At 43.9% G+C, this 23,784-nt stretch overlaps 1 protein-coding gene across 1 annotated transcript in view; it reads left to right on the top strand.

Moving 5' to 3' along the window:
* Window positions 1-23,784, top strand: part of LOC115591049 (glypican-1-like) — a 46,258-nt gene that overhangs the window by 8,414 nt on the left and 14,060 nt on the right. The window contains exons 2-4 of the mRNA XM_030432669.1: window positions 20,620-20,778; window positions 22,549-22,766; window positions 23,073-23,246. Of these exons, the coding sequence (XP_030288529.1) occupies window positions 20,620-20,778; window positions 22,549-22,766; window positions 23,073-23,246 (551 nt within the window). The remainder of the gene's footprint in view (window positions 1-20,619; window positions 20,779-22,548; window positions 22,767-23,072; window positions 23,247-23,784) is intronic.

Genomic DNA, 23,784 nt, shown 5'->3' with positions numbered 1-23,784 from the left:
TACGTATGAACCCAAAGCTATTATCCAGAACGACTGTGGATAAAGGCGCGATAGATTAAATTCCTCTGTTGCCCGCATATAATCAGGTGTAACTGATGGATGCAAGGGGTTATGGTCATACAACTCCCCCCGCATCCCTATGATGATCACGTAGAAAAGGAGTGGTAGGTGGGGGAAGAAAAGAAACCGAGGAGCAGAAGTGCAAACCGCTCGATGCCTCAACATCAATCTCTGCACCTTGAAATCAATGTGGTACAAACCAGTATCGTTTCTCGATAACCCCTGGCTCTCTTTTTTCTCTGCCTTCCTTCTGCTCTGTCTCCCCCCCCCCCCCCCCATCTATTTCACACCTCTTATCCCTGTTCTTTCTCCTCTCTTTAATGTTTACTTCCTCCTTCTTATCAGCCGCTATTTTTACTTTCTCCTCCTCCTCTTCCTCCTCCTCCCAGCCCTCCTCTCATCTCCTCTCTCCATCCCCTCTCTGGGAGTTGAGCGTCCATCTGTTTTCCAAATGAAAAGATGAGCTGTTTGTGTGATGTGGTCGACTCGCTGGTTGCTCGGTTGCTTTATGAGTCAACGTTCCTCATACATATGCTCCATGGGGGCCATATACTCTCTCTCTGTGTGTGTGTGTGTGTGTGTGTGTGTGTGTGTGTGTGTGTGTGTGTGTATTGAAGGGAGGGATGAAGGGATGAAGATTTATTGGCGTAACAGGCATTTACATCGAAATGAACTGGTGCAGATCTAGTTACACCGATCGGTTTCTGAGGCGACGACCGGACAGTTTGATCAAACAGCACGTTCGTTCAATTAGAGCTGAAACAAATCGCTGTCATTCGACGGATAATTATTAACAATGCCGGTAAGCGATTATTCATTTCAGTCATTTTTTATGCAAAAATTCAAACAATTGACGGGTTCGGCTTCCATTTTTCTTCTTCTTTTCATCTTCTATCATTGGAGACTGAATATTTTGGACTAAAAAAGCTGTTTAGTTCTCTTATGGCAACAGGGGTCTGGGAAATTGCGAATTTTTCAACATCTTCTGACACTAGATTTTTTTTTTTATTATTCAGTACTTAAGCAGAACAATTTATAATGAATGTCAACATTTTGCTCAGACCTGTATTTATGTATTTCATTTATTCATGTTCCGCAAAGAGGTATAACAGTAACAGTATTGGCATTTTCCTCGTGCTTTTTAATCGACGCTCATTGTTCGGCATGGAATGGTGTGAGAGTTTCATGATGATTTCAGATGAAAAAACATACTTGAATCACTTTAACCTCACCCTTTGTCGGGAAACGGATCTGTTATTTTGGAAAAATGATCAATCAAAGAATCTTGAATGAGTAATCGTAAATCTTAGAGTCCTCCTGCACAAACAACGGATAAATAAATGGTGGTGACCTCACCTCCATGTCGGTTTTCAGTTTGGAAGCTGTAGTATTTGCACAAATCCAATTAAAGTTGCTTTTCTGCGGGGATGCAGCGTGCGAGCCATGTCTCCAGCCACGGTGACAGGCTTCGGCAGTTTGAAATAAATCAAGAATCCCATACAGGGCTGTGTGTCTGCGAGCTAGACAGCTTTTTCAAGGCATTCTTCCGAGGATATTCACAGTTATCCTGATAATAACGTTTCACCATGATCAACTTATTGTAAACATTTTTAAAAAATGCTTTTGTCGCCCCATCCCTATTTATTAAATTCATCTGACAAAGTAGAGTAATGAACTGAGTATACTGAAGGAATAACACTTGTGTGGTGCCACAGTGCAGCAGTCCTACAGTCACACGCCTTCACTCGCACTTCAGCTAAAGTATAAGCATTTGTAATGACTTCCTAAGACAGCGAATGCAGACATCAGGAGTGGATGTGATGTGAGTCAGCTTAGTGAGTTCAACCTGAGTTTCAGCTCTCAGCTCCGCATATGAACTGTCGTGCACTGTGGCTTATAATTTCAGGCGAGGACACGAGTGCCGCCTCCTCAGTGGGTTATCCGCAGAAATGCGCATTAGAGAATGTACAGTGAGGCACTGCAAGGCCGGATTTCTATTAATTGGTTATTACAGGGAATAATTGGATTGTGCTAATTCTCAGTGTTAGCGATGCAGTAAGTCTTTACTTCGGAATAACACAGCTCAATCAACATCAGCGTTGGTAGGAAAACAGATGCCAGTTACAGCTCAAGTAGTCGGTCTGGAAAAGGTTTCACAAAGCTCTTTAGACAGATGTATCATTGTGAAATGAAGTGATTATCCTCAATCATATTGTTTGATGTAATACACAGTTTCCCAGTTTATTACACTAACATAAAACTAAGACAGTTTAAAAGTCAAAGTCGGGACACACAGAATCCTATAAACAACTGTCAGTATAAACCGAGCAGCATCAAACTGCAGCCTTCAGAAGCACCATAAAGTCCGATCAACACCTCTTCCAGTCAGCTAGTGAAGTCTTTCATTGACACATCAAGCCGCTGCTTCAAGTACGCTAGTTAAAAGTAACACTGCAGGTAACTCTGCTCCAGAGATCTTCCTTTTTAATTTGATGTCTGTGGAGGATGTGGTGTTGTCCGGCAACATGGCCTCCTCATGAATGCATCCGCAACACCTCTGAGACATTTACAGAAAAGCTACACGAATCAAACCCGGACCGAGACTTTTGACGGGCTGCGTGAAAATCGGTCAAACAATTGTCGTTTGTCAAGTGAAAAAACGTGAAAATCACCAAAACACACATCGTATTGCCTAAAGGATTTGTATTCTGCCGATGGACGCTTGTTTGCAGCCAAAAACATATTTAACTGTCAAATTAGCCTCGGCTTGTTGACTGAGCAGCTGTACATTTGCTCAATGTACTGTACAGTCACCAGGGGAGGCGTTACATAATTGGAGCAAATCACACAGTTTGTAAGACTTTTTCCCTCAAACCCCAGCAGGGTTTTTATCCGTTTTATAGCTTCAACGGTCTCTTTAGAAGGATATAAGGCGACTCAGTGCTGTGCTACAGCGGAGGATGTTTGTTGTGAGTGTAAAAGCCACCCAGCGTCCTTACTAAAAGGTCACATTCACACACGGTGCCCTGATAGGATCAACGGCAGAGAGTATTAACAGGCAGATCCCATTGAGTGTAACTGGATGTGCGAGGTGAATGATCCCCTGTGATACATCACATGTTAGCTGAGTAAGAAAGTGATTTTAATCAAGGCCGGACAATACATCGATACTGTATCATCATAGTTATGTAAGACTATTATATTCTGTATGTTGTTGTTGCATTATATCCAAATTATTGATGATTATTCATCAAAAGTCTAATTGTGTTATTGTAAAAGCACCAAAAGTCATCCATACAGTATTGTTGCAATGTCGTTATCAGTGTATTTGATCAGAAATAAGGTGATATGTGATTTTGTCACCCAGTTCCACCCAATATCCTGCCCACTTTACATATTTTTGTCACAAGTGTTTCACAACCACATTTGAGGGATCACTGCAAAAGACGTGATAATTGTAATATTGGTATCGGCGCCAAAAACAGAATATCGGTCAGGCTGTAGACATAAGTCAGTCACTGTTGTGATGACTTGCAACATGACTTAGTCTGGCTCTCCGTATTTCACTGTTTAAAAGTAAGGGGGAGGGATTTTTTTGTCAGCTATTTCTTTTTATCTCCCTGAATATCAATAATCATAACTAATTAATTTATGAATTTCAAACTGTGTTCATGGTTTTGCTTTTTTGAACAGGTTGGATCAATTGGCCAATCATATCATTATTAGACAGGTACTAAAACATCATCTTTTCTCCCATAAAGACCAGATACTGCAGGTGAGATATGAGTGTCTTGAGAGGGGTTAAAAAAAACATTAATCTGATACTGATTTCGAGGAAAGAGTCCAAAAGGCCCTGTCAATAAGGGACCATGCTGCCAATATCACCTGAAAACAAGCGTCAGCTCGGTTTCAAGCTGGTCACTTGTTGACATTCAACTCACACACACATGCACACTCACACCCGTCAATCCCCCGGGGATATCATGAGAGTGGAGAAGGAGAGAATCCCTCAGACTGTGTGTTTTCATGTGACGCTCAGACAGAGGCCTATAATTAGACGTGTTGCTGTGAAAATCCAAACTCCATACACACACAGTCTGTGTTTCTGTGAGCCGTCCCGTGCTCCATACAGCAAAGGCTTTCTCGTCCTTTTTATCATTTTAACCTCCCGAGTGTCAGCTCCGAGGCTATTTTATGCAATTTTTTTATTGTTATTTTTATGGCATTTCTGTTTTTATTAGATAGTTTACCGTTGGGAGTGCCGGAGAAGTTTATTCGATAGAGGTGGCGAGCTGCATAAGAACTGCTCCTCGGCTCATAACGTCCTGAAGACACGGCGTGCGTCATGTCCTGACGAGACGCCGGGGCATCCATATGAGCTTTAGAAAGGTTCCACTCTTTGTGCAGCCGCTCCCGCACAGCACTTACAGGTCCTCGCTCGAAGGCACCATGGGACACATGATAATGAATTTCTGTGAATAGACTTCCCAAGGAAAGGATTAAGTGCTCACTGTGAAATTGAAATTGCTGCTTTGCATTTTCCTCACTTTTCGATTGAATCGTGTCAGACATTGTCACTACGAGAGATTTACCAGATTAACCAGATTTTTTTCTCACTTTGACAAAACCCCATGTTTGTGACTACATACATGGCCGACATGTTTTCACCAGAAGTTGTTGAATTACACCAGATGTCATTTGGTTTTCAAAGATTTACACTCACCACTAATGAAACAAGCTGTTTGGGGTTCCAAACTGAACAATATGAATGAACTGAATAACAATAAGAGAGAAATACCATGATTCATAAACTATTACACTGAGCGGTGGTTTTGTTGGTCCTGCCCTCTCCTTTTGAGCAGACCACGACTAAAGACCAAACGTTACAGCTCACACACAAGTGTTCCCAGTTGTGATATTAAGGTGAGGTCAGCCTGGCTTTAGCACAATGTAACACAAGTTGACTTGATTACAAGAAGTAATTGACTCTATTGCTGTATTTCATTCACACGGTGGTCATTCCAGTTCTCCGTCAGTTTGGCTCTGGCGCAGATGACGTCCTCATTCTTTTACCACATTCACCTCTTTAATTTCACTGGTTGTTTCAGTTGTGATCCTAACCAGGGAAACTGTCTGCAGAGAGCCCAACGCATGTTTTCCTTTAAGTTTGCCTCAAGCGGTTTCCATCAGAAAGCCTTTCTGGCCTCAGAAGACTGTGGGAAGTCAGGTGGTGTTGTATAAAGACCAACAAAGCCTACATAGGGAGGAGATGGTGGTGGATGAAGGGGGCAAATAAAGGACTACCCCCCAGGATAGAAACTGGGGTTTCAGTGAAAAGAGAAAAAAAAAATGTTTGTGTATAAATTTAGACAGCAAGACTTCTTAGGTTGAGGAAAAAGAGAACTCATCCTCACACCTAAATGACTGAATCAGCAAAAATCCCTCCATATCTCTGTAACTCCCATTACAAAGGCAGAGGCTGTATGTGACCTGATTTACTTCCCTTATTGACTGCGTCAGTAACTAGTAAGTGAAAATAACTAATCGCTAACTTCTGAATTCACACTGGAAGCATACAGCAACTGTCCCCTGATTGAAAGTCCTGTCCTTGTTCAATCCTACCATCCATTCCCGACCTCTGCCCTATGCTGACTTTTCACTTTTCCATACTTCTCTGCCTGACTTCCTCCTTTGTACCTGTAAAACTACTACAGACGCTAGAGGTCTCCACCATAAAACAAACATAAAAACGGGTTTTAAATATCCTGCTTTCATTCTCGACCTACGTGAGTCTTTTTTTCTGATAAAGACAGAACTTGGAAAAGCTCATCGCGTGTCAGAAAGGCTTTCTGGCGGAGAGCGATGGAAGCAAACATTCCCATGTCCTGCACGTTGAGGCAAGGATTACAAGCCAATCACAGCTCAGTGGTACCAGCCAGTCACAGCACAGGAAGGTAGGAATAGGTGGAACACACAAAAAAATGAATGTGCAATGTTATCACATTGTGCATGTGCCTGTTCAGAAGGCTGTCACTGCATAGTCTTCCAGCTCTGCTGATGCTCCATCCCCCCCCCCCCCAAAAAAACAAAAAAACCCTGCGGCTGTTCTTCCTGCAGCTCTGTCAGGCACTCGTTGCCACATTCACTCAGTTTCTGGACTTGATGTGACACTGAAGATTTGACCTGGAAACAGCCAACCTCGGGCTGTGACCTAATGTTCCCCCATCAGCGAGGATTTGATGCTCCCCGCTGAGAAAGAGCACTGAGGGAGAATCTGCCACTGATGTGCCCCTTTTAACCCCCTTACAAACACACACACACACACGCAAGCTCACACACGCACACACACACGCACACACACACACACATTCATACATTCCACCACTCGTTTGTCACCTTCCCATCACCCCCTCTACCACCACCGACACTGTACAGTTGGATTAGGGGCTGATGTCTAATCTCATGCTAATCCTGTCCTGTTAATCTACGTGCTACAAGATCTGAACTCAAGAGTAAATGCACTGAACCTCGCCACTGAGGGAACAACACGCACTCTCGCTGATTTATACCATGTTTGTTTCCGTCTGTTCGAGCCTCGCTCTCCTTCAACATGTTAAAACTCCCGTTGTTCGCCAGAATCTCCTTCAGTTTCGTCCCAGGGCAACACAATCTGTTTACAGTCAACTGTAATGAGGGCTGATCCCAACAGTCTTAGATAGCCGCCCTGACCTTTACCCTCATCAGAATTAGCCCCACACAAATGTGCAGAGTCAGGCGGCGGCTCTCCTCGGCGTGGCACACACCAGTTGGCACGTGTTGTGCTTTTTCTTTTTTTTTTTACAGACTGAGTGAAAGGGAGTAAAAGTAGTAGTTAGTTTAAGAGCCTTTAACTGCTTCCCAGAAATGACATAGAATTATGGTATTATACGGCGTAGTTGGTGCCATGTGAACACACGCGCACGCACATACACACTCTGTGGACAGCAGACAGACTGTGGGGCGGTGGGGTATTTTTGGTTCGGGTAATAGTATAAAATAAGGAAGGGTTCACCCAAAACACTATTTGCCTACAACTCCCTGTACGTCTCTCTGCTTCTGTAAAACCTCACATTCTTTCCCTCCCCGGTGTTGCGTGTTTGTTTCTGTTAATAAAACGGCCACGCCCCAAATTGGGAATCTAAACACAGTATTTTGCGTGTAATGGCCGTGTTTCACGTGTTATATAAAGAATGAGCAAAATAGAGGAATTTAAGCGGGCAGCACTTACAAAATGTAAAGTGCTGCGCCGTCTGAGATGATTTGACTTTTTGACAATGACCTGACCCGTTTGGTTCAGACTGGGTAACTATCACACAGACTGCCATCAGGTTAGTAACCTATGTCCATGTTCGCCTCCGGATGAATTGTGATTACATCCGCTTACTTTTCCTCTTGCAGGACAAAAGTAAAAATTTCCAATTTTCTTTACCGTTACTCTCACCTATGTTTTGCCCTATGTGCCGATTATTGGGGGGTCCTCATACAATTTTGGGGACTTGTGAATATTTGAAGCTTTCGACCAGGACAGGAGGAGAGACATCAACCGCCGTCCTCGCCTCCAAAGCCTCTATAGTCGACTTGATGAGCGAGTGAGCGTTTAGCATGCCCGTGTCATCGATGGTGTGTGAGATGAACAACTGAAAAATGCCACCCTAATACATCCTGTCAGATGAAGTCTTCAGAGTGCTTCATCAGCTGACAGTTCAAAACCCCTGAAACTATTAAGTTCATGATCACATTTGCTCAAACGGCTTGATCAGCTAACGGATTAATCGACTGCTCAGCTCACCTTTACCCTGAGTGCAATCTGCAGTGACAAGAGGGCTTTGCGCCATTCTTTTGCTTGCATGTAAATGCAAATATAGCAATATTGATATAAGAGGCGAGACACGCGGCCTCATTGATTTGCGTGTTGACCAGAGCGTTGCAGAGCTCTGCTTGCTGTAGCAAGGCTGTGATGATCTGCCACAAAACTGCGGTGGAAGTCATTTTTTTTGTGTCAGTCTATTATGCAGTCATTATGCAGAAAACTGTGCATGCAACAGCAAAAAAAAAAAAAAAAAAGAAAAAAGAATACAATGACAATAAATCACAAAATCACACCGAAATGATAAAAGCCACAGATTTATTAGACACTAAGAGGTAGATTACAGCTTTATAATCTACTTTTCTTTCACTCTCTCACTGCTGCTGTTTCTGTCCATGATCTTTTCTCTCCTCTCTCCCCCTCTTCACCTCTTCCTTTTCTTTCATATCCATTTATTGCCTTCTCATCCCTCCATCTCTCTCCTCTTTCTCCTCGTTACAGCGCCCCCCCCCCCCCCCCCCCCCCCCCGCTTCTTCACTTTTCGTTGGATAGTAAAAAAGGTAAAAGTGTACTTTGGGAGGAAGGCCATGTGGAACGTTAAATCACATACAGGTGCCCCTTAAATGGTGAAGAGAGTGTTAGGCGGAAAACACACACACACACACACACGTTCATGCACGCAGACGCACCGGCAGCCCCTCATTTAGGCAGCAGTAATTTGCCGCAGTAAGTGACAGGGTTATTGTAAGACGCTCATTAAGAAAGGGAAGCAGCGAATAAAGGTCTGACTGAAGGGAATAAATTCAAACCACTGCACCACTTTTACTGCCCAGCGTAAGCCGCTTTGATGTGGTGTGTGATGGCAGCGGCGGGGCAGGCCGAGGGCGTGTGAGCGTGTGTCAGAGTGCTACCTATGTCCTCGAAACACTGGATTTTTTAAAAGTTTTATTCGCAATGTGGTCGCTGCGTAACGCCTGATTCCTTCCTTACTTGTCGTTCGCAGAGCGCTGTGTGTATGCGTCTGTTCTTTACGCCGTCGAGGGTCAAAGGTCAGATCTACGAGACTGACAGCGCAAGGTCACTTCCTGTGACAAACTTTCATCACAGCAGGAGACAGAAGAGAAAGGAGGGACGTGTGGATGAAAGGAGTGAGGCGGTGACATCAGGGGAAATGGAGGGGAGGCAGAAGAAGTGGTGGAAAGTGATCTGAGGAGAAGGATTGAAGGTGAAGCAGAGCTGACGAGAGGACGAGGAGACAGTCGAGGGAAAAATGGAAGGGAGGTGCAAAGGTGCCTTGCGGTGGTGGTCTGTGAGTCTGTTCCATCATGCGGGATGTTGAGTGACACTGAACTTGTGCAGTGTTAATGGTAGTTATGAGCACTCATTCCATTACGAGTCAGAAGTAATTTGATCAAAAAAGCAGCGTGGCTGTCTGATGTGTGACTGTTCACAACTATCGGACGGGTTGCCATTCGTGACCCCCACAGGATGACTCCTATTGACTGCGGTGATCCCCTGACTTTTTCCTCGTGCGCTTCCAGCGTCTTGACATTTTTGGGGTTTTGAATAAAAAGCCTGATAGACTGATAGAAATGTGGGACGGATTATTGTGCCAACTGTCAATCAAATCGTATATGAATGGGCCTCCTTATCTCCCGCTCCAGTTTCACTCCGGTTGCCGCTCGCCCAGTGGATCGCAGGCATTCGTGACGTCGACATGAACCATTTCTGCTGTGAATGTGTGGTTTTGGCTGCTAAAATACTTTGGATGCCAGGCTACAATTGAGACTAAAATTCAGATACAACAGAGATTTTTTTTGTAGCAGATTTTATGAGTGATTGGAGTGCATGGAGCTTCCTTTTGCGAGGGAGCAGCGAGAACAAAAAGCTTTGCGCGCGCGGAGCGATAATTAATCGCCGTCATCATGCTCACACGCTCCGATCAGCGCGAGTGACGAGTGAGTCTTAATCAGTTAGCATGTTAGCATTGTAAACAAACTAACATCAGGATATTAGTGTGTGTTTAGCCCGAAGCTCCACTGTGCCTCAAGCCTGTAGGGTTCAACTAGGGTGTAGGGTGTAAAACTCCACAGATTTGATGACTTTCTTGTAGTTTCTTGTCATTATGGTGATATGAGACTATATACGGTCTTCTATTTTGGATATTGCTATGTCATGACACAAGTTTTGTCTCGTAGTGGTTTTAAAAGCTTTTTCTAACCGACCAGACTGTTGTGCTTGTTCTCATACTTGCCTCTACCCACTCAGTCATTATATCCATATTCCTGTTGATTATATCTCATAAATCTCATTGAGCTGACATTTTGTGAAAAAAATGCCTCTCCCTACAATATTTTTTGCAATATTGAAAGAGGCATTAGGTCAAACACATTGTAACAGTGCTTTTAAGGGCATTTTTAAAAATATCGGGATATATTTGTTGGTTTTTTTTTTTGTTTTTTTGCATTGTATTATGAAGATATAATGCTTTCTTGCCTGATCTGACTCATTGTTAGTGCCGTTGCCACGTTTCCACATCAATGCAATTAACTCGAAGAGCACATTGTTCGTGTTTCACGTATAAATGATTGCCAACATAATTAAAGTGTGACTCATGTAGTAATGCAGTGGAATTATCTTTTTAGAAAATGCGGAGTAGCTGATTATGAAGTACTTAAACAGCTACAGGTTTTCAGAGTAATTGTTTCACTCCTTTAAATGGACAGTGATGCTCCACCCAAACAGTAGAGCTGTTTGTCAAACTCCAATTTTCCTTTGTCAGCAGCTAAAGCAGGTTGAGCAACGGTCCAACATCTGGAAACTAGTCATTTGAGAGACTTCAGTTATGCTTTACAGTGTGCTGATTCAGCTCCGGCGTGTAGTGCCCGAGCTCTGAGAAAGATTAGTCTGCAGCGTCGGTGCAGGTTAGCTGTGTGATGGAGCTTCTGCTGTGGCTGTGTGAGTGTAATTGGATTTACACGTCTCATTTAACCTGCTAGATGCCTCAACAATCTCAGATATTGGAAACATCACTAGACTTTCTCAAGTAACAGATCTTGTTTGTTTTTTCATGGTACAGAAATCGTCTGTAATTACTTGCAATTAACTAAAGTGCAGCCAAAACAACTTTTAACCACATCGGCAAAGTTCAGCCATGTAGATACTTAATTATGATTAAAGTTGTAATTGCAGAGTCTGCCTGTTTTGGGTTTTTTTTCTTTTGTCTGACTCAAAACATCAGGGATTAGTCAGGATGTTCATTTGGTTTAGCTGCAGTGACTGCAAAACTGAGCTGGCATGTGTCAGTATCTGTAAAGCACATATTAAAAGTGGCGGTGTGTGTGAGGTAATCTGATGATGATGATGATGGTGTTTGTGTGTGTGTGTGTGTGTGTGTGTGTGTGTGCCTGCGTGTGTGTGTGTTTGTTGGAAAGATAAGAGATTATCTTGTGTGTAAATTCCATTTAGTGTAACCTACAGCCTCGGGGTATTATATCTGTGGAAGTAACATTAAATGCCTCCATACCTTCTGTGTGCATGTGTGTGTGTGTGTGTGTGTGGGTGTGTGTGTGTGTGTGTGTGTGTGTGTGTGCGTGCGTGCGTGTGTGTGTGTGTGTTTGTGTAGATGCCTAAAAACATATAATTATAGTGACTGTTGTGTGTGTGTTACGAAATACAGTGATCTGATCTTCTTAATTGTACGTCTAGTGACCCTGATCCACCTAATCAAGGCCACAGGGGGAAGTGTCTGTGTGTGTGTGTGTGTGTGTGTGTGTGTGTGTGTGTGTGTGTGTGTGTGTGTGTGTGTGTTACTCAGATTACATGTATTGTTATATTGTACATATAGTGGATTATGATTAATCTAAGTGATGAATCTGAATACACTGCACTCAACCAGCATAAACCGATAAATCAATTTAAGTATCGAGCCCAGAGTCACATATCATGCTTTGACTAAGGGGCTTTAGAATATGTACAGTATAACACACGATCTGTCCGTTGGATCTCATATCAGACAAGACAAACTAAAAGAAAGTCACAGCGGCAACAGAGGAGGGACGTCAAGGTGTGCCGTGGGATTTTTGGTACAACCATAGATGATACTTGTTTAATACGCCAAGTTAATACACCAAGTTAAAGTTGCAAAGTACTTCATGTAAGATAATGAGGATACAAACCAAAACTGCAAGTCAAAGCTTTTAGAGCTAGTCACAGAACTCGAATGCTCTTTAGTTCAATCGAACCGAATCCAACACAGAATTAAACATGTTTGAATCAGATTGAATCCAGAATTTAAGGTGGATCTGCATCAAATTGTACTCACATACAGATCCATCCATTTATCCCTAAGAAATTAGGAACCAATGTTATAGAAAAAGAAAAGATTCCTTAGATCTTTTCTTAATCCGGATCCACACCAGAAGTCGACAGGGTCTATTCTGGTCCGAGACCCATCCTCCACCAAGGTTATGTAGAAATCTGTTTGAATTGAAGCACTTCTGTCAGGCGACGGATAAACAGTGAAGGAAAAATACAGACGGTACTGAAACATTAATGGGATGTTAGTGGAAATGATCTTGTCTGATTAGGACTTTAATTTAAAAGGAGCAGTTCCTCACAGTTAGTTTAAGATCAGTGCTCGTCAGGTCAGTTCGTTGCACTCTACATGCAAACTCAGTAGGGCCGGCTCAAATTAACCACATTTGGGTGCCACAGCTAATAGCTCATCAATATTTCTCTTGGGAAAATGTGCAAAAAAACAAATTCCAGTCCTAAGTAAATGCTGGATCAAAACCAGTATCGTCAGCTTGCCATGTCATGTAGCAGAGATAAACAACTTGTGAGCGAAAAAATCTTCCCATGAACATTAAAAATGCATTTCGCCAGAGGGGAAATACCAATTATCCATCTGTAGCCAGGAGCCAAACCAATAAATATCCGTGTGTCTGACGCGCAAGCCAGCAGCATGGCATCATAACACTAAAAAAGAGAAAATTAATTAATTTTTAGTGTCAAACAGAGATAAACGGGCAGCCGCTGTCAAGTGTTTAAATGAAATGCTGTATCAACAACGTGCTGTCTTTGATTAAATCTGGGTGTTCCCAAAGCTGTCTCGATGGAAGTTTAATTTGAGTTATAGATTATAGATGGCCCTGCCCAGCAACAGACAGCAAGCCTACACCTCACAAGTGTCTGTAATGCCACACCTCCTGTGACTGAGTGGTTTTCAGCTGTTTGCTGCCTGGCTCGCTGTAAGTGTTGCAAAAAGTACCCCAAAGGTCAGACTTTAGTTACGGTAAAGATGTCGTCATAAGTATGACTTTGGTAAAAGTGAACGCCATCTATAGGAATAGTACTTGAGTGAAAGTATCAAGAGTCATTTACTGGCAATAAAAGTATCAAAAGTACGAGTAAAAGTTTTATATTAGATCTCCCTCAAAAGGAATCCCCTGTTCCCCGTCCCATTCTTGTTAAGGCAATATTTCAAGAACTCCCTGAGTAGAGGGGATTACTTCAAATTTAGCACCAATGTCCACTTTGACTCAAGAATGAACCAAGTAGAATTTACTAGTCAAAAGTCAAAGGTTAATGTTACTTTTACCTCATGGCGTCCTATTCTCATGAATGCCATATCTCAGATACCCAATGAGGGAATATCTTCAAAATTGGCAGAAATTATTACTTAACAATTTATGTGATATTTACGCAAAGATGAAGTTTGTCACTACTGTTGGAGCAGCTGAGGACTGCGCAGGTCCTCCAGATTTCCAAGACATCGTTGTCAGCAGTAACGTCCCATATTAGAAAGTAAAGGTGAGAGCAGAAAACTGTTCAAACTTGTGGATACGTTGGAAGATGCCACAACAGAAAGGCGACTTGTCTACTCCCTGCACTTCCTTGGTCTCGTGTTTATATTATATAATTTGGGATGGCCATTCCTCGGCCTGTCTTCAATATGCAGCATTTTTCTAAATTGTAGAATCTGTGTTTTATAAATTTAATGCTGATCAAAGGAACTAATGTAAAAACTAACATTGGCTCTCAAGAAGTACAAATATTTCCTTTGAAAATGTAGCAAAGTGGAAATATAAAGTAGCGGAAAATGGAAGCCTTCAGTGAAGAGCGCCAAAATTGTACTTAGGTTGAGTACTAGAGTAATGTGCTCAGTTACAGTCCATCACTGCCAGCTGTCAGCCTGCAGTGCGGTGCAGGATACCTGTTCACCCACCTGGCACACGTGCCGACGTCGGCTCTGACTTGTTGAGACGGGCTCAGGTATGTCGGGGCTGCCACATGGAATGCAGGGAAAAAAGGGAGACGGAGCAGGAGGGGCGTGACAGAGGGAAGAAAGTGAGAGCCAGATGCCTTTGATGGGAAAAGGAAATGAATGGCTGAGCGATGTTGTCTTGATGTGGTCGCCATGGCGACAAGTGCAAGCTGTTGTACGTCTGCAGGCAAAACCAAAAACAAGTTTCACATTAAATGCATTCACTAATGATTAAGTGCAAAATAACCCGCAGCAGACGCAGGTCTGCAGTCTGTCCAACGCAGCTCCCATCTCCAGGAGGGCTGTGGGAAACTGTGATCTCTGCTTGGCATCACATCGACCATTAAATGAATTCATTCACATTCATATTTCATCAGATGTTTTTACATAATCGATACTAAAGGATTTACCTCATCAGGATTCCAGTCAAACGAGCCGATTTAAGGATTCCTCATAATCTGAGTTTAAATGGATATTGCCTTTACTACACCCCTGACTCAGAGTCTACACAAACTGGATTGGGGCCATGCGTTTGATGGTTTGAGTCCCTGAGCTGCTGGGAAAATGTAAGAAAAAGTGGGTGAGCGGTGGCTGAAAACAGAAGGCTGATTGATCTGAGGAGCACTCAGGGTTGATTGTGATGATGACTATGCTGATGTGAGGCAGAACGTTACTGGACGTGAGCAAGCAGAGCCAGGTGAGCTCTCGCCGGAGCGGTGGCAGGCGAGTGAACGAGAGGGTTCTTCACGTGACCTTTTCACCTTTTATCGTCGATGTGTTTTCACTGCCGGTAGCGTCGGTTTGTATCAGGTGAGGCCGACTCCTTTTTGTAGCCGCACGCTCTCAGGTTTCATCGTTGTTTACAGTGCCGCAGGGAATCGTTTTCTGCTGATCAGGTCTCTCTAGGAAGCAACTGAAGGTCCTCACGCCTTCACTGACGATTTGAGCGTCTGAACTCATCATATTCAGGAGGAGATATTCTCCGCATTACATAATTTGCTCATTTTGCCGACAGCTTAAGCAGCTGAAAGATATAAGCAGAGGCAGCACATGGAGAGTCATGACGCAGGGCTGTATTGAATTCGGCTGTCACTGTGCCTTTCTCCCTCTGCTGCCATTCCTGTTTTTATTCTCACAACAGGTCCCTTGAAAGTGTAGAAATAAAATGAAAGCGTACGTTCAACAGACCCAAAGGATCACACTTCTCGGCCCAGAGGGAGTTTATCTTATCACTACTGGGTAGAAACTAACGCTCTGCATATTTATACTGAAGCTGTGTGTGAGTGCGTGTGTGTTTCTGTGAACTTTTTTTAAGTTTAGAACTTGGTTTTAGGAATTAGAATGATATTTTCATTAAGTGCAGGGTGAAGTCTTTGTTTCTTTCCGCTTCTCCACTCTCGTCCAACAGATTGGAGGAGAGCGACGTTAAGTGGGCGTCACTCAGCCAGGTGTGTCGAGGTGATAAAACTGTGCAGATTCAACGTCCTCTCGCGAGCTCTCCTGTCCGCCGCCTTTCATGCGTACAACAAAGCGCAGCACCATAAAAATGCCTTCCGGGAGAAACTTTCCGAAAAGTGCGCGTCGTTATCTGTGTTTGAACGCCTCGTTGAGTCTTCCTCCCAGATGGGAAACTTGGCTCCCTGTCAGTAGCTGCATTTACATGGAGCCATAAAATCCAATTATAATAGGTTTAAAAGCCCAAACAGAATAAAAACGTTCCATACGAACACGCAGCGCAGAGGGATCATCTGAACCCTCGCCATAAAGCCATCTAACTGAAAACTGTCCCATGTCAACGATATCACCTGAGTATTTCCGGGCTGCGCTCTTCCTGCACGCGCCCGCATTCTGGATGTAAATGCTCAGTGGTGAATGTTTTCTCACTTACCGAAGATGGCAGTTTCTGAGGTGAACCGGTCGACTGTGCAGAGTTTTTTAAACATAGACGACGATAGATATCCATTTCCTGGACAGGGAGCTGATCAAGCACATGCGACAAGAGATGAAAAATCCGACCATGAGGAGGAATTCGCGACATAGCATCACTTCTGTGCATGTCACACAGCTCTTCTGGTTATATTTGTTGATGCATGTAAACATCGGGGCCTATGACACCCAGTGCAGGTGAAGAGTTGGTCCGAAATCTTCAATCGGAATGAAGGAATATTGTCGACGGAAACATAGCGAGCCACACGGTTAAGAACAAGTTTTTAGGTTTTTTTTAGGAAAGAAACATGAATGAAACACAACAAATTCAATAGCACAGTTTATTTGTTTCATCTTTTTTGCGTACTTTCATATCAAATTAGGTGTCAGTAGCTAACATTAGCCAGAACACCCTGGTGCCGCTATGAAAATGTACGCCTAATGCTTCCACACTCTCGCATGAGTAGGTTTGTTTTTATACATCCTCTGGCTGAGAGAGATTATTTTGCGGGATCACATTTTGACAAGTAGAGATTAAGAGCGGAACGAGAAGAAAATATTCAGACTTTCAAACTGCAGCAGACAAGAAATAAGTAACTAAAATCCTTGGAAAAAAAACAGTTTATATTCCAGTCCGCTGCCTTTTTAGCATTGCAGTCGGTCCCAGCTCCTGTCCCTCCCTCTCACCCACTCTCTGCTGCAATGCTCTTAGTATCCTACTTTCCTCCACTGAGTGGGGCCCGAGGCAGCGGGGAATGGATTGAGTCAACAAGGGTCCCCGCAAGTGTAGTGCGAACCTGTGTGTGCCCCTCAGGATGTGGACTTGACTAAATATATGCTGGAGCTTGAGGGCAAAAACAGCGTGAGCATCTAAATCACCTAAACTGATTTTATTCTCCTCTCCTCTCCTCTCCTCTCCTCTCCTCATCCGGAAAACCCTTGAGCAAGGCACTCATTATGGTCTTTTCCGACTCCTGTAATGCATCCGTCTGCATGTGTTGGCATGTTTTGCAAGCTTGCTTTTTTTTTTGGAACATGTGTTGGTGTGTCACTGCTGTGCTCAGTTCTGTCTTTTTCAAGTAAATTAAGGTTTTATAGCAGGATGCCAGCTGCTTCCATTACCCAGCAACCCAGGAATGCAGTAAAGCGTATGTGTCTGCGGTAAAACGCCCTGCGTCGCCTAGGTTGGCAAGCAAACCAACAACAACAACGACATGCTAACGTTAGCTGCAGCGCAGTGAGCGGCCAAAGACGGCGTCTGCTGTCTCCGGACCACATGTGTGACGCTGATGGTGTGGTTTTAAAGCCCAGCTGAGGAAACTGTCCTCGCTCTGTTCATTTTTTAGAAAAATGACAACACTGGTATTGATTGATACCTTTGCGTCCCGCCTCCTCACACTCCTCCTCTCCGATAATGTTCGATTTTCGAGGAGAACGTGTCAGAGGTGTTGATTTTAAGTCAAGCTGGAACTTGATGTATAACCTATGATGGTGCTTCGCCATTACTCAGGCTATTTTTGGATTTATTTGTGGAAATAGTCTCCAAACCTCGAAACTGACATCTACAGTAGAGCTGATGTTGCTAAGAGAAGCTCTAATTCTGGATTACCAACCGGGAGCCAAGGAGGTTAGGCTTCCACCCGTGTCTGTTTATTGGTTGGTTTGGTTGGTTTGTCTGCAGGATTATAAAACAAGTACTGAAATGATTTTCACGGAACTTGGATGGAGGACGGGTCTCAGACCAGAATAGACCCCATTAACTTCAGCTGCGGATCCAGGATTTTTTTTTTTTTTTTTCGGAAACTAGATTGACAGGATTGTCGTGTGAAGATTCACAGCTCGAGTGTGAGGATGCAATTACATCTTCAAAATCCTCCAACTTTAAACGATGAGACTCGCAGCTTAGTGGAGAAAAAAAAAAACCCAGAGGTGTGATTAGAAGGGAAGTGAGTTTGATGGATGGTGTGACCGACCTGCGCTTGACACTCGAGGACCACTGAAGAAATGAGAATGTTTAATGAGTGTCCTGGTTGATCTGTGGAGCATGTGTGTGTGCCTGTGCGTGCGTGTGTGTTAGGGTTCAACTCCGGCTATAGACTGGTTTTCCACTCTCCCTTCTCGTGTTTCAAATGAAGCGAAACGTTGAAAAGTCTAAAAACGTGTCAAACAGGGATGTGAGAAAAGAAGTAAGGTGGTGCGTAAGATGCAATTTACTTTGCTATGGTTGCAGGTCTCTCCGCATCACTCACACACGCACACACACACACACACACACACACACCAGCCAGTGCCAATGAAACATTCATGGTGCAGTGATGATGAAGGCGTCTCCTCTTCTGCTCCACTTACCCTCATGGACAAATTCTGCCCCCCAACCCACACACACACACACACACACACACACACACACACACACAAAACAAAATGCACACACCCATGTAGGCACACCAACCAAAGACCTGTAAAGAAAAAAAGAGAGCAGTGATGCACACAGCTGTAGGGTACATACTCACCCTTAACCCTTCCAGATGCACACGCACGCACACACGCACACACACACACACACACACACACACACACACACACACACACACACATATCCAGGCTGTCAAGAGACTGTTGCTGCAGACTGCTTTCTAGGCTGTCTGGCAAGCATGTCAATGGGTTCGTGTGCAAGTATGTCTATATGTATGTGTGTGTGTGTGTGTGTGTGTGTGAGTGTGTGTGTGTGTGTGAAAAATATCTCTGTTTTTAGTCTCCCTTGTGGGAGGATCCCCATTAGGACAGAAAAAGTCAGGTTTAGGTTGGGCGTGTCATGTTCAGGTTTTAGCTGTTGGCTGGAGGGAAGGAAGAGTCAATAAAAACACATGTTATTATTCTCAACATTTATTACTGCAGTTTGCACTTGTGGCCTCTAAGTGGTTTTGGGAATCTTTGCCATTATTTTGATAGTGGGAGTGGGCTGTAAGGCGTATTTGATGCACTTTACTTGACTAGATAGAGTTTATAGTACGTTGCCCCTCGTCTCCAATATGTTTCAGGGAGGGAAATAATTATTTTTTACAGCAACATTTATTTTCAGAGTTACATTCTCTGGTTGTATTTCATATTAAGAACATAACTTTATAGTAAATGTACAAGATATGATGTGTTGCTATAGAATTACCACCCAACAGTATAAAAGGTTATAGTTTATAATAAAATGTTATTGTTGTATTGCACAATGACATTCTAACAATTTATGAATAACACATTTACTGAATGGTGCAGTGCTTCTAATACTCATTCAGTTGTACTTTTGTGTGACTTTTGCTTGAAATGAATGTGGTTTTTGCTTCAGTAAAACACCTCAGTCCTTCTTCCACCACTGGGCAGGTTAAAACCAGGCTCTAATTGCAAAATCCAAATATATATATTTTTTAATGCTTTTAATATGAAAACAGTAAATTTGGTCATGAGTGACTCTCAGCCAAAAAAACCAAAATGCCCGCTATAAATAAATCAGGTGTACTGTACAGGTATATACTGTACAGAGTGCTTCTCTGGCTGGTAACTAGATATAAAAGGATTTGGAGAGCGCCATGAATGATTCATGCAGCGGTGTGAGGGGCACTCACATCCCTTAGTGAAGCTGAAGTAGCAGAACCCCAGTGGAGAAACACATGGCATTCAATTTGTGATTTAGAAAACAAGTAGTGGGACCATGAGGAGAAATTGACACAGCGGAACGACGGAGGTAAACATTCAACATCACACGTTTAAAATAAAATGTAGTCCTCTTTAGATCAGGCCTTTAAAGGAAAGTTGTTGTGCCTGGTGAAGTGGGGCGGAGGTGGTTTCAGAGAGCGGGTTTGTCACTCAAAAGAGAAGAGCCGGTCCAGCTCTCAGGTCCTCTTAAGGGTGAACAGACGTCCTGAAAATTTCAGGACATTCCCGAATAACAAGCAGTTGTCCCGAATCCTGCATCCTATCCTAAATGTCCCGGACTAAACCAGAGTTTTGACTAGTTATAGCGTATCAAAGCATGAAATACTGATCGCTGTGAAACACAAATCCCCTGTCCCGAATCTAACCCATTCTTATCTAGTCCACTTTAAATGATCCTGGGCTGAAATTGTCAGTTAAAACATGACTTCTAACATGTATTCACAGACAAACAGCCGCTGGTCTTGACATACACTGGTGGAAACCCGGATTTGTGTGTGTCAGCTCGCTTTCAAAGAGAAGAGAGAAGTGAGAAGTCACAGCTTGTGCCGGAGCATCAACTGTGCAAACGAATCTTGGAACTTTTTCAGATCATCAGAACTGCTGCTCGTTAAAAAAAGTCGCTATACTTGACAACATTCGTCTGCAGTTTCTTTGTCTTTAACTTTCACTTATTGAAGTATGATATTGAGACTAGTTTGGTTTCCTGGTAAATGGACATGTCAAAGGGCTGACACATTCAGTGATTAAACTAAGTAGAAAATTGAATTAAACAATGAAAGTGATTAGCTCTGTGTCTTCCCCGCTCTGCCAGGTGAACATCTGAGGATGTGTCCTCAGGGTCCGACCTGTTGTACGAGCACCATGGAGGAGAACCTGGCCGGCCTGAGCGCCCGAGAGACAGAGGGACTGATCAGAGAAGCCGGCAGGTCGCTGCAGGCAGTCTTCAACGGTCTCTACAGGAGCTTTGACAGTAAGTTGTGTGTGTGCGTGTGTGTGTGTGTGTGTGCGCGCGCAGGACAGACTCTCATTACTGGCTCAGCTCGATACCAAAGCTTCGGCAGTGGGCTCAGAGGAGTGTGACATTTGTATTGTATTGTGCATTTGTGAATTTGTGTTTAGGCCAAACTCTGACTGTGCTCGGCGCTCAGTGCTGCACCTTCAGTAGTGTCGGTGTGTGTGTGTGTGTGTGTGTGTGTGTGGGAGAGAGAAAGAAAGAGAGAGCGAGCGAGAGGCAGGATTTGTTGTTTGTGTCCTGTGCGTCAAGGGGACCCCTGACTGGGTGTTATAATGAGAGCGGAGTCAGCCAGACACAATGAAACGTGATAAGCCGATCCCCTAATCTCAAAGAGGCGCGCACACACCCACACACACGCACACATACACACGCACACACACGCACACACACACAGAGGGGTGTCCCCTGGGGGCAGTGGCTGGTTCAGCTAATGAGCAGTTGACCCACTGAGGAGCCGAGTCTGCAGATCACTGCACATCAGAGGAAGAGAGGGATGGAGGGAGGGAGGAGGAAAGGAAAGTGAGACGTGCCATTGCTAACAAAAGGGAGACAGAGAGAGATACAGCGAGTAAGAAGTGTGTCGCTTGTAGTGAGCAGAAAAAGTGAGTCGAAATTCAAAAAATAAATAAATAAAAGAGAATGAAGAGAGACAGAGAGCAGGAGGAAGACTAGTCAGGGGAGGAGGAAGAGGAGGAGGAGGAGGAGGACAGTATTATTAGTCTTAAGGCAGCAGGCCACCTCAGTAGCAGTAATGTGGCCGCCCATCTGGTTGTGGTTAGAGCAGCCTGGCACTGGTACACTTGCCTTTGAAGCACAAGGGAGAAGCCCGGACCAGCACACTGCAGAGACAGGGAGCTCACTGCCTTTACTCTCTGTGTTTGACCTCTCTGTCACTTTGTAACCATCTGGCTGTAAAGAACATTTCAAAGAAACCTTTAAAAATGGTAAGTACATGTAAATCCTATGTGCTAATCAGCCAGACTGTGCTGAGAGTAAATGATTGTCCTGACGGGGGAAAAATAAACTCCGGTAAACTGAGAGTCATAAAAGTAATATTAGATACATTTTTATTAACCTTAACAAATGAATGCGTATTTCAGTGTCAGGTTAGATCGGCATTTTGTTGAGGAGCAATCTGATCGTTTATTCATCAAAAGCATTTGAATTGCTAATTATTGGATATTTATCTACGTAATTAACTATCACGTAAAGGTCCAGTGTGTAGGATTTAGTGGCATCTAGTGTTTTGTAGATTGCAACCAACTAAACACCCCTCGCCCCTTTGGCTACTATAGAAACATGGCGGTGCGACATGATGTACTCAGAGGAAGAGAACCTGCTGATTTGTAGATATTAAAGTCTCATTCTAAGTTAACGAGAACACGACAATTCTCGGTTTCAAGACATTACACACTGATGAAAACACAATTATGATTATACAGTATTCCAATCCTGCCCCTAAATCCCCCTGAATCCTATTTTCTGGAGTTTTTTCGTGCTTACAAACGTTCGAAATCCCATCACAGTCACTCACTCGGCAGCCAACCACCTGTGCTGCCTCCACCATATCCCTCCACCTCCCCACATGGAGGGGTCAGGTCATAAACAGGGAGTGTGAACGTGATGTGACGTGGCTCGTTTTAGAAATGTCCATATGGGTTCTCCTCTTCCTTTCTCCACTTGTCAACTCTTCTTCTTCTGTCTCTCCTTTTCCTCCACCTCCAGCTTATTTCACTGAGCTGCACGGCCGCTCTGAGCGCTCCCTGCAGGAGGCGCTGTCTCCTCTCGGCCCTCTGTACTCCCAGAACACTCGTCTCTACGGGGATCTCTACAACGACCTGCGACAGTACTACCGGGGCTCCGCTGTCAACCTGGACGAGACCCTGTCTGAGTTCTGGTCCCGCCTCCTGGAGCGCACCTTCAAAGCCTCGGTCCCCACAGACGTGAGTGAAGACACGAGCTCAACTAGAGGACACATTTTGAATCACAGTCTGGTGCACAGTATGATTAAAAAAGAGTGACGTTATGAATAAAAACAAGTCTGATAGTGAAGCTGTAGCAGCACCTGTTTCTATTCTGGCTCATTTTCATCTGTTGTTGGGTTTAGATCCATAACAAGAGCCCATCCTCCTCCTCTCACACACTTACTGTCAGCTCTGCACTGCATGTTGTCCGATAAAGGCAAACAAAATATTAAAAAAACCACAGACCCATGCTACATTTCCCTCTGTCACCTCTCTGTCTTGCAGGTCACCCTGTCAGAGGACTACCTCGAATGTGTTGCTAAGCAACAGGAGACGCTGCGGCCATTCGGAGATGTCCCTCGGGACATGAAGGCGAAGGTGATCCGATCTTTTGTCACGGCCAGGTCATTTATCCAGGGCCTGATAATGAGCGGAGAGGTGGTCAGGAAGGTCTCGCAGGTGAGTGTGTGTGTGTGTGTTTGTTTGCATGAGACGTACAGAGAGACACAGTGAGGCTGACAGAGAGTGACAGGGCGAGCTGGTGTGAGAGAAACTCAGTGTTTGTGTCTCTCCAGTCAGAAAAACGTGTGTACATGTCGTGTGTGTGTGTGTGTGTGTCTGTGTGTGTGTGTGTGTGTTTGTTGGGCTGGGCTGAGTCCAAAGAAAGCAGATATGATGGATGCATGGTTGTCACACCCTAACTGTCAGAGTAAATGTCCCCGCCCTGAAAATGAAAAACACAAAGATCATCAAAAATGAAGCGTCACACTCTGCCATCAGAACAAAGCTCTCGTTTGCCGGGATGACACCGCTGCTGTCAGATTTCGTGTGTCATGATGCTTTTTTTTTTTTTTTACAGCTCTTGATGCAGTTTTTTTAACCCAGCACTCAGATGTCTGATGTCACCGTGTGATTGTAAAGGATGAAACTACATCCTCATTTCTTCAGTTATGCCCCATAAAGCTCTATTCTCACTGGACTGATATTACCTGGGGGC

The sequence above is a fragment of the Sparus aurata genome, chromosome 11 (assembly GCF_900880675.1).
Source record: "Sparus aurata chromosome 11, fSpaAur1.1, whole genome shotgun sequence".
NCBI classification, from domain to species: domain Eukaryota; kingdom Metazoa; phylum Chordata; class Actinopteri; order Spariformes; family Sparidae; genus Sparus; species Sparus aurata.
The sequence above is the reverse complement of the archived record's forward strand: the minus strand, read 5'-3'. Positions and strand labels throughout refer to the sequence as shown.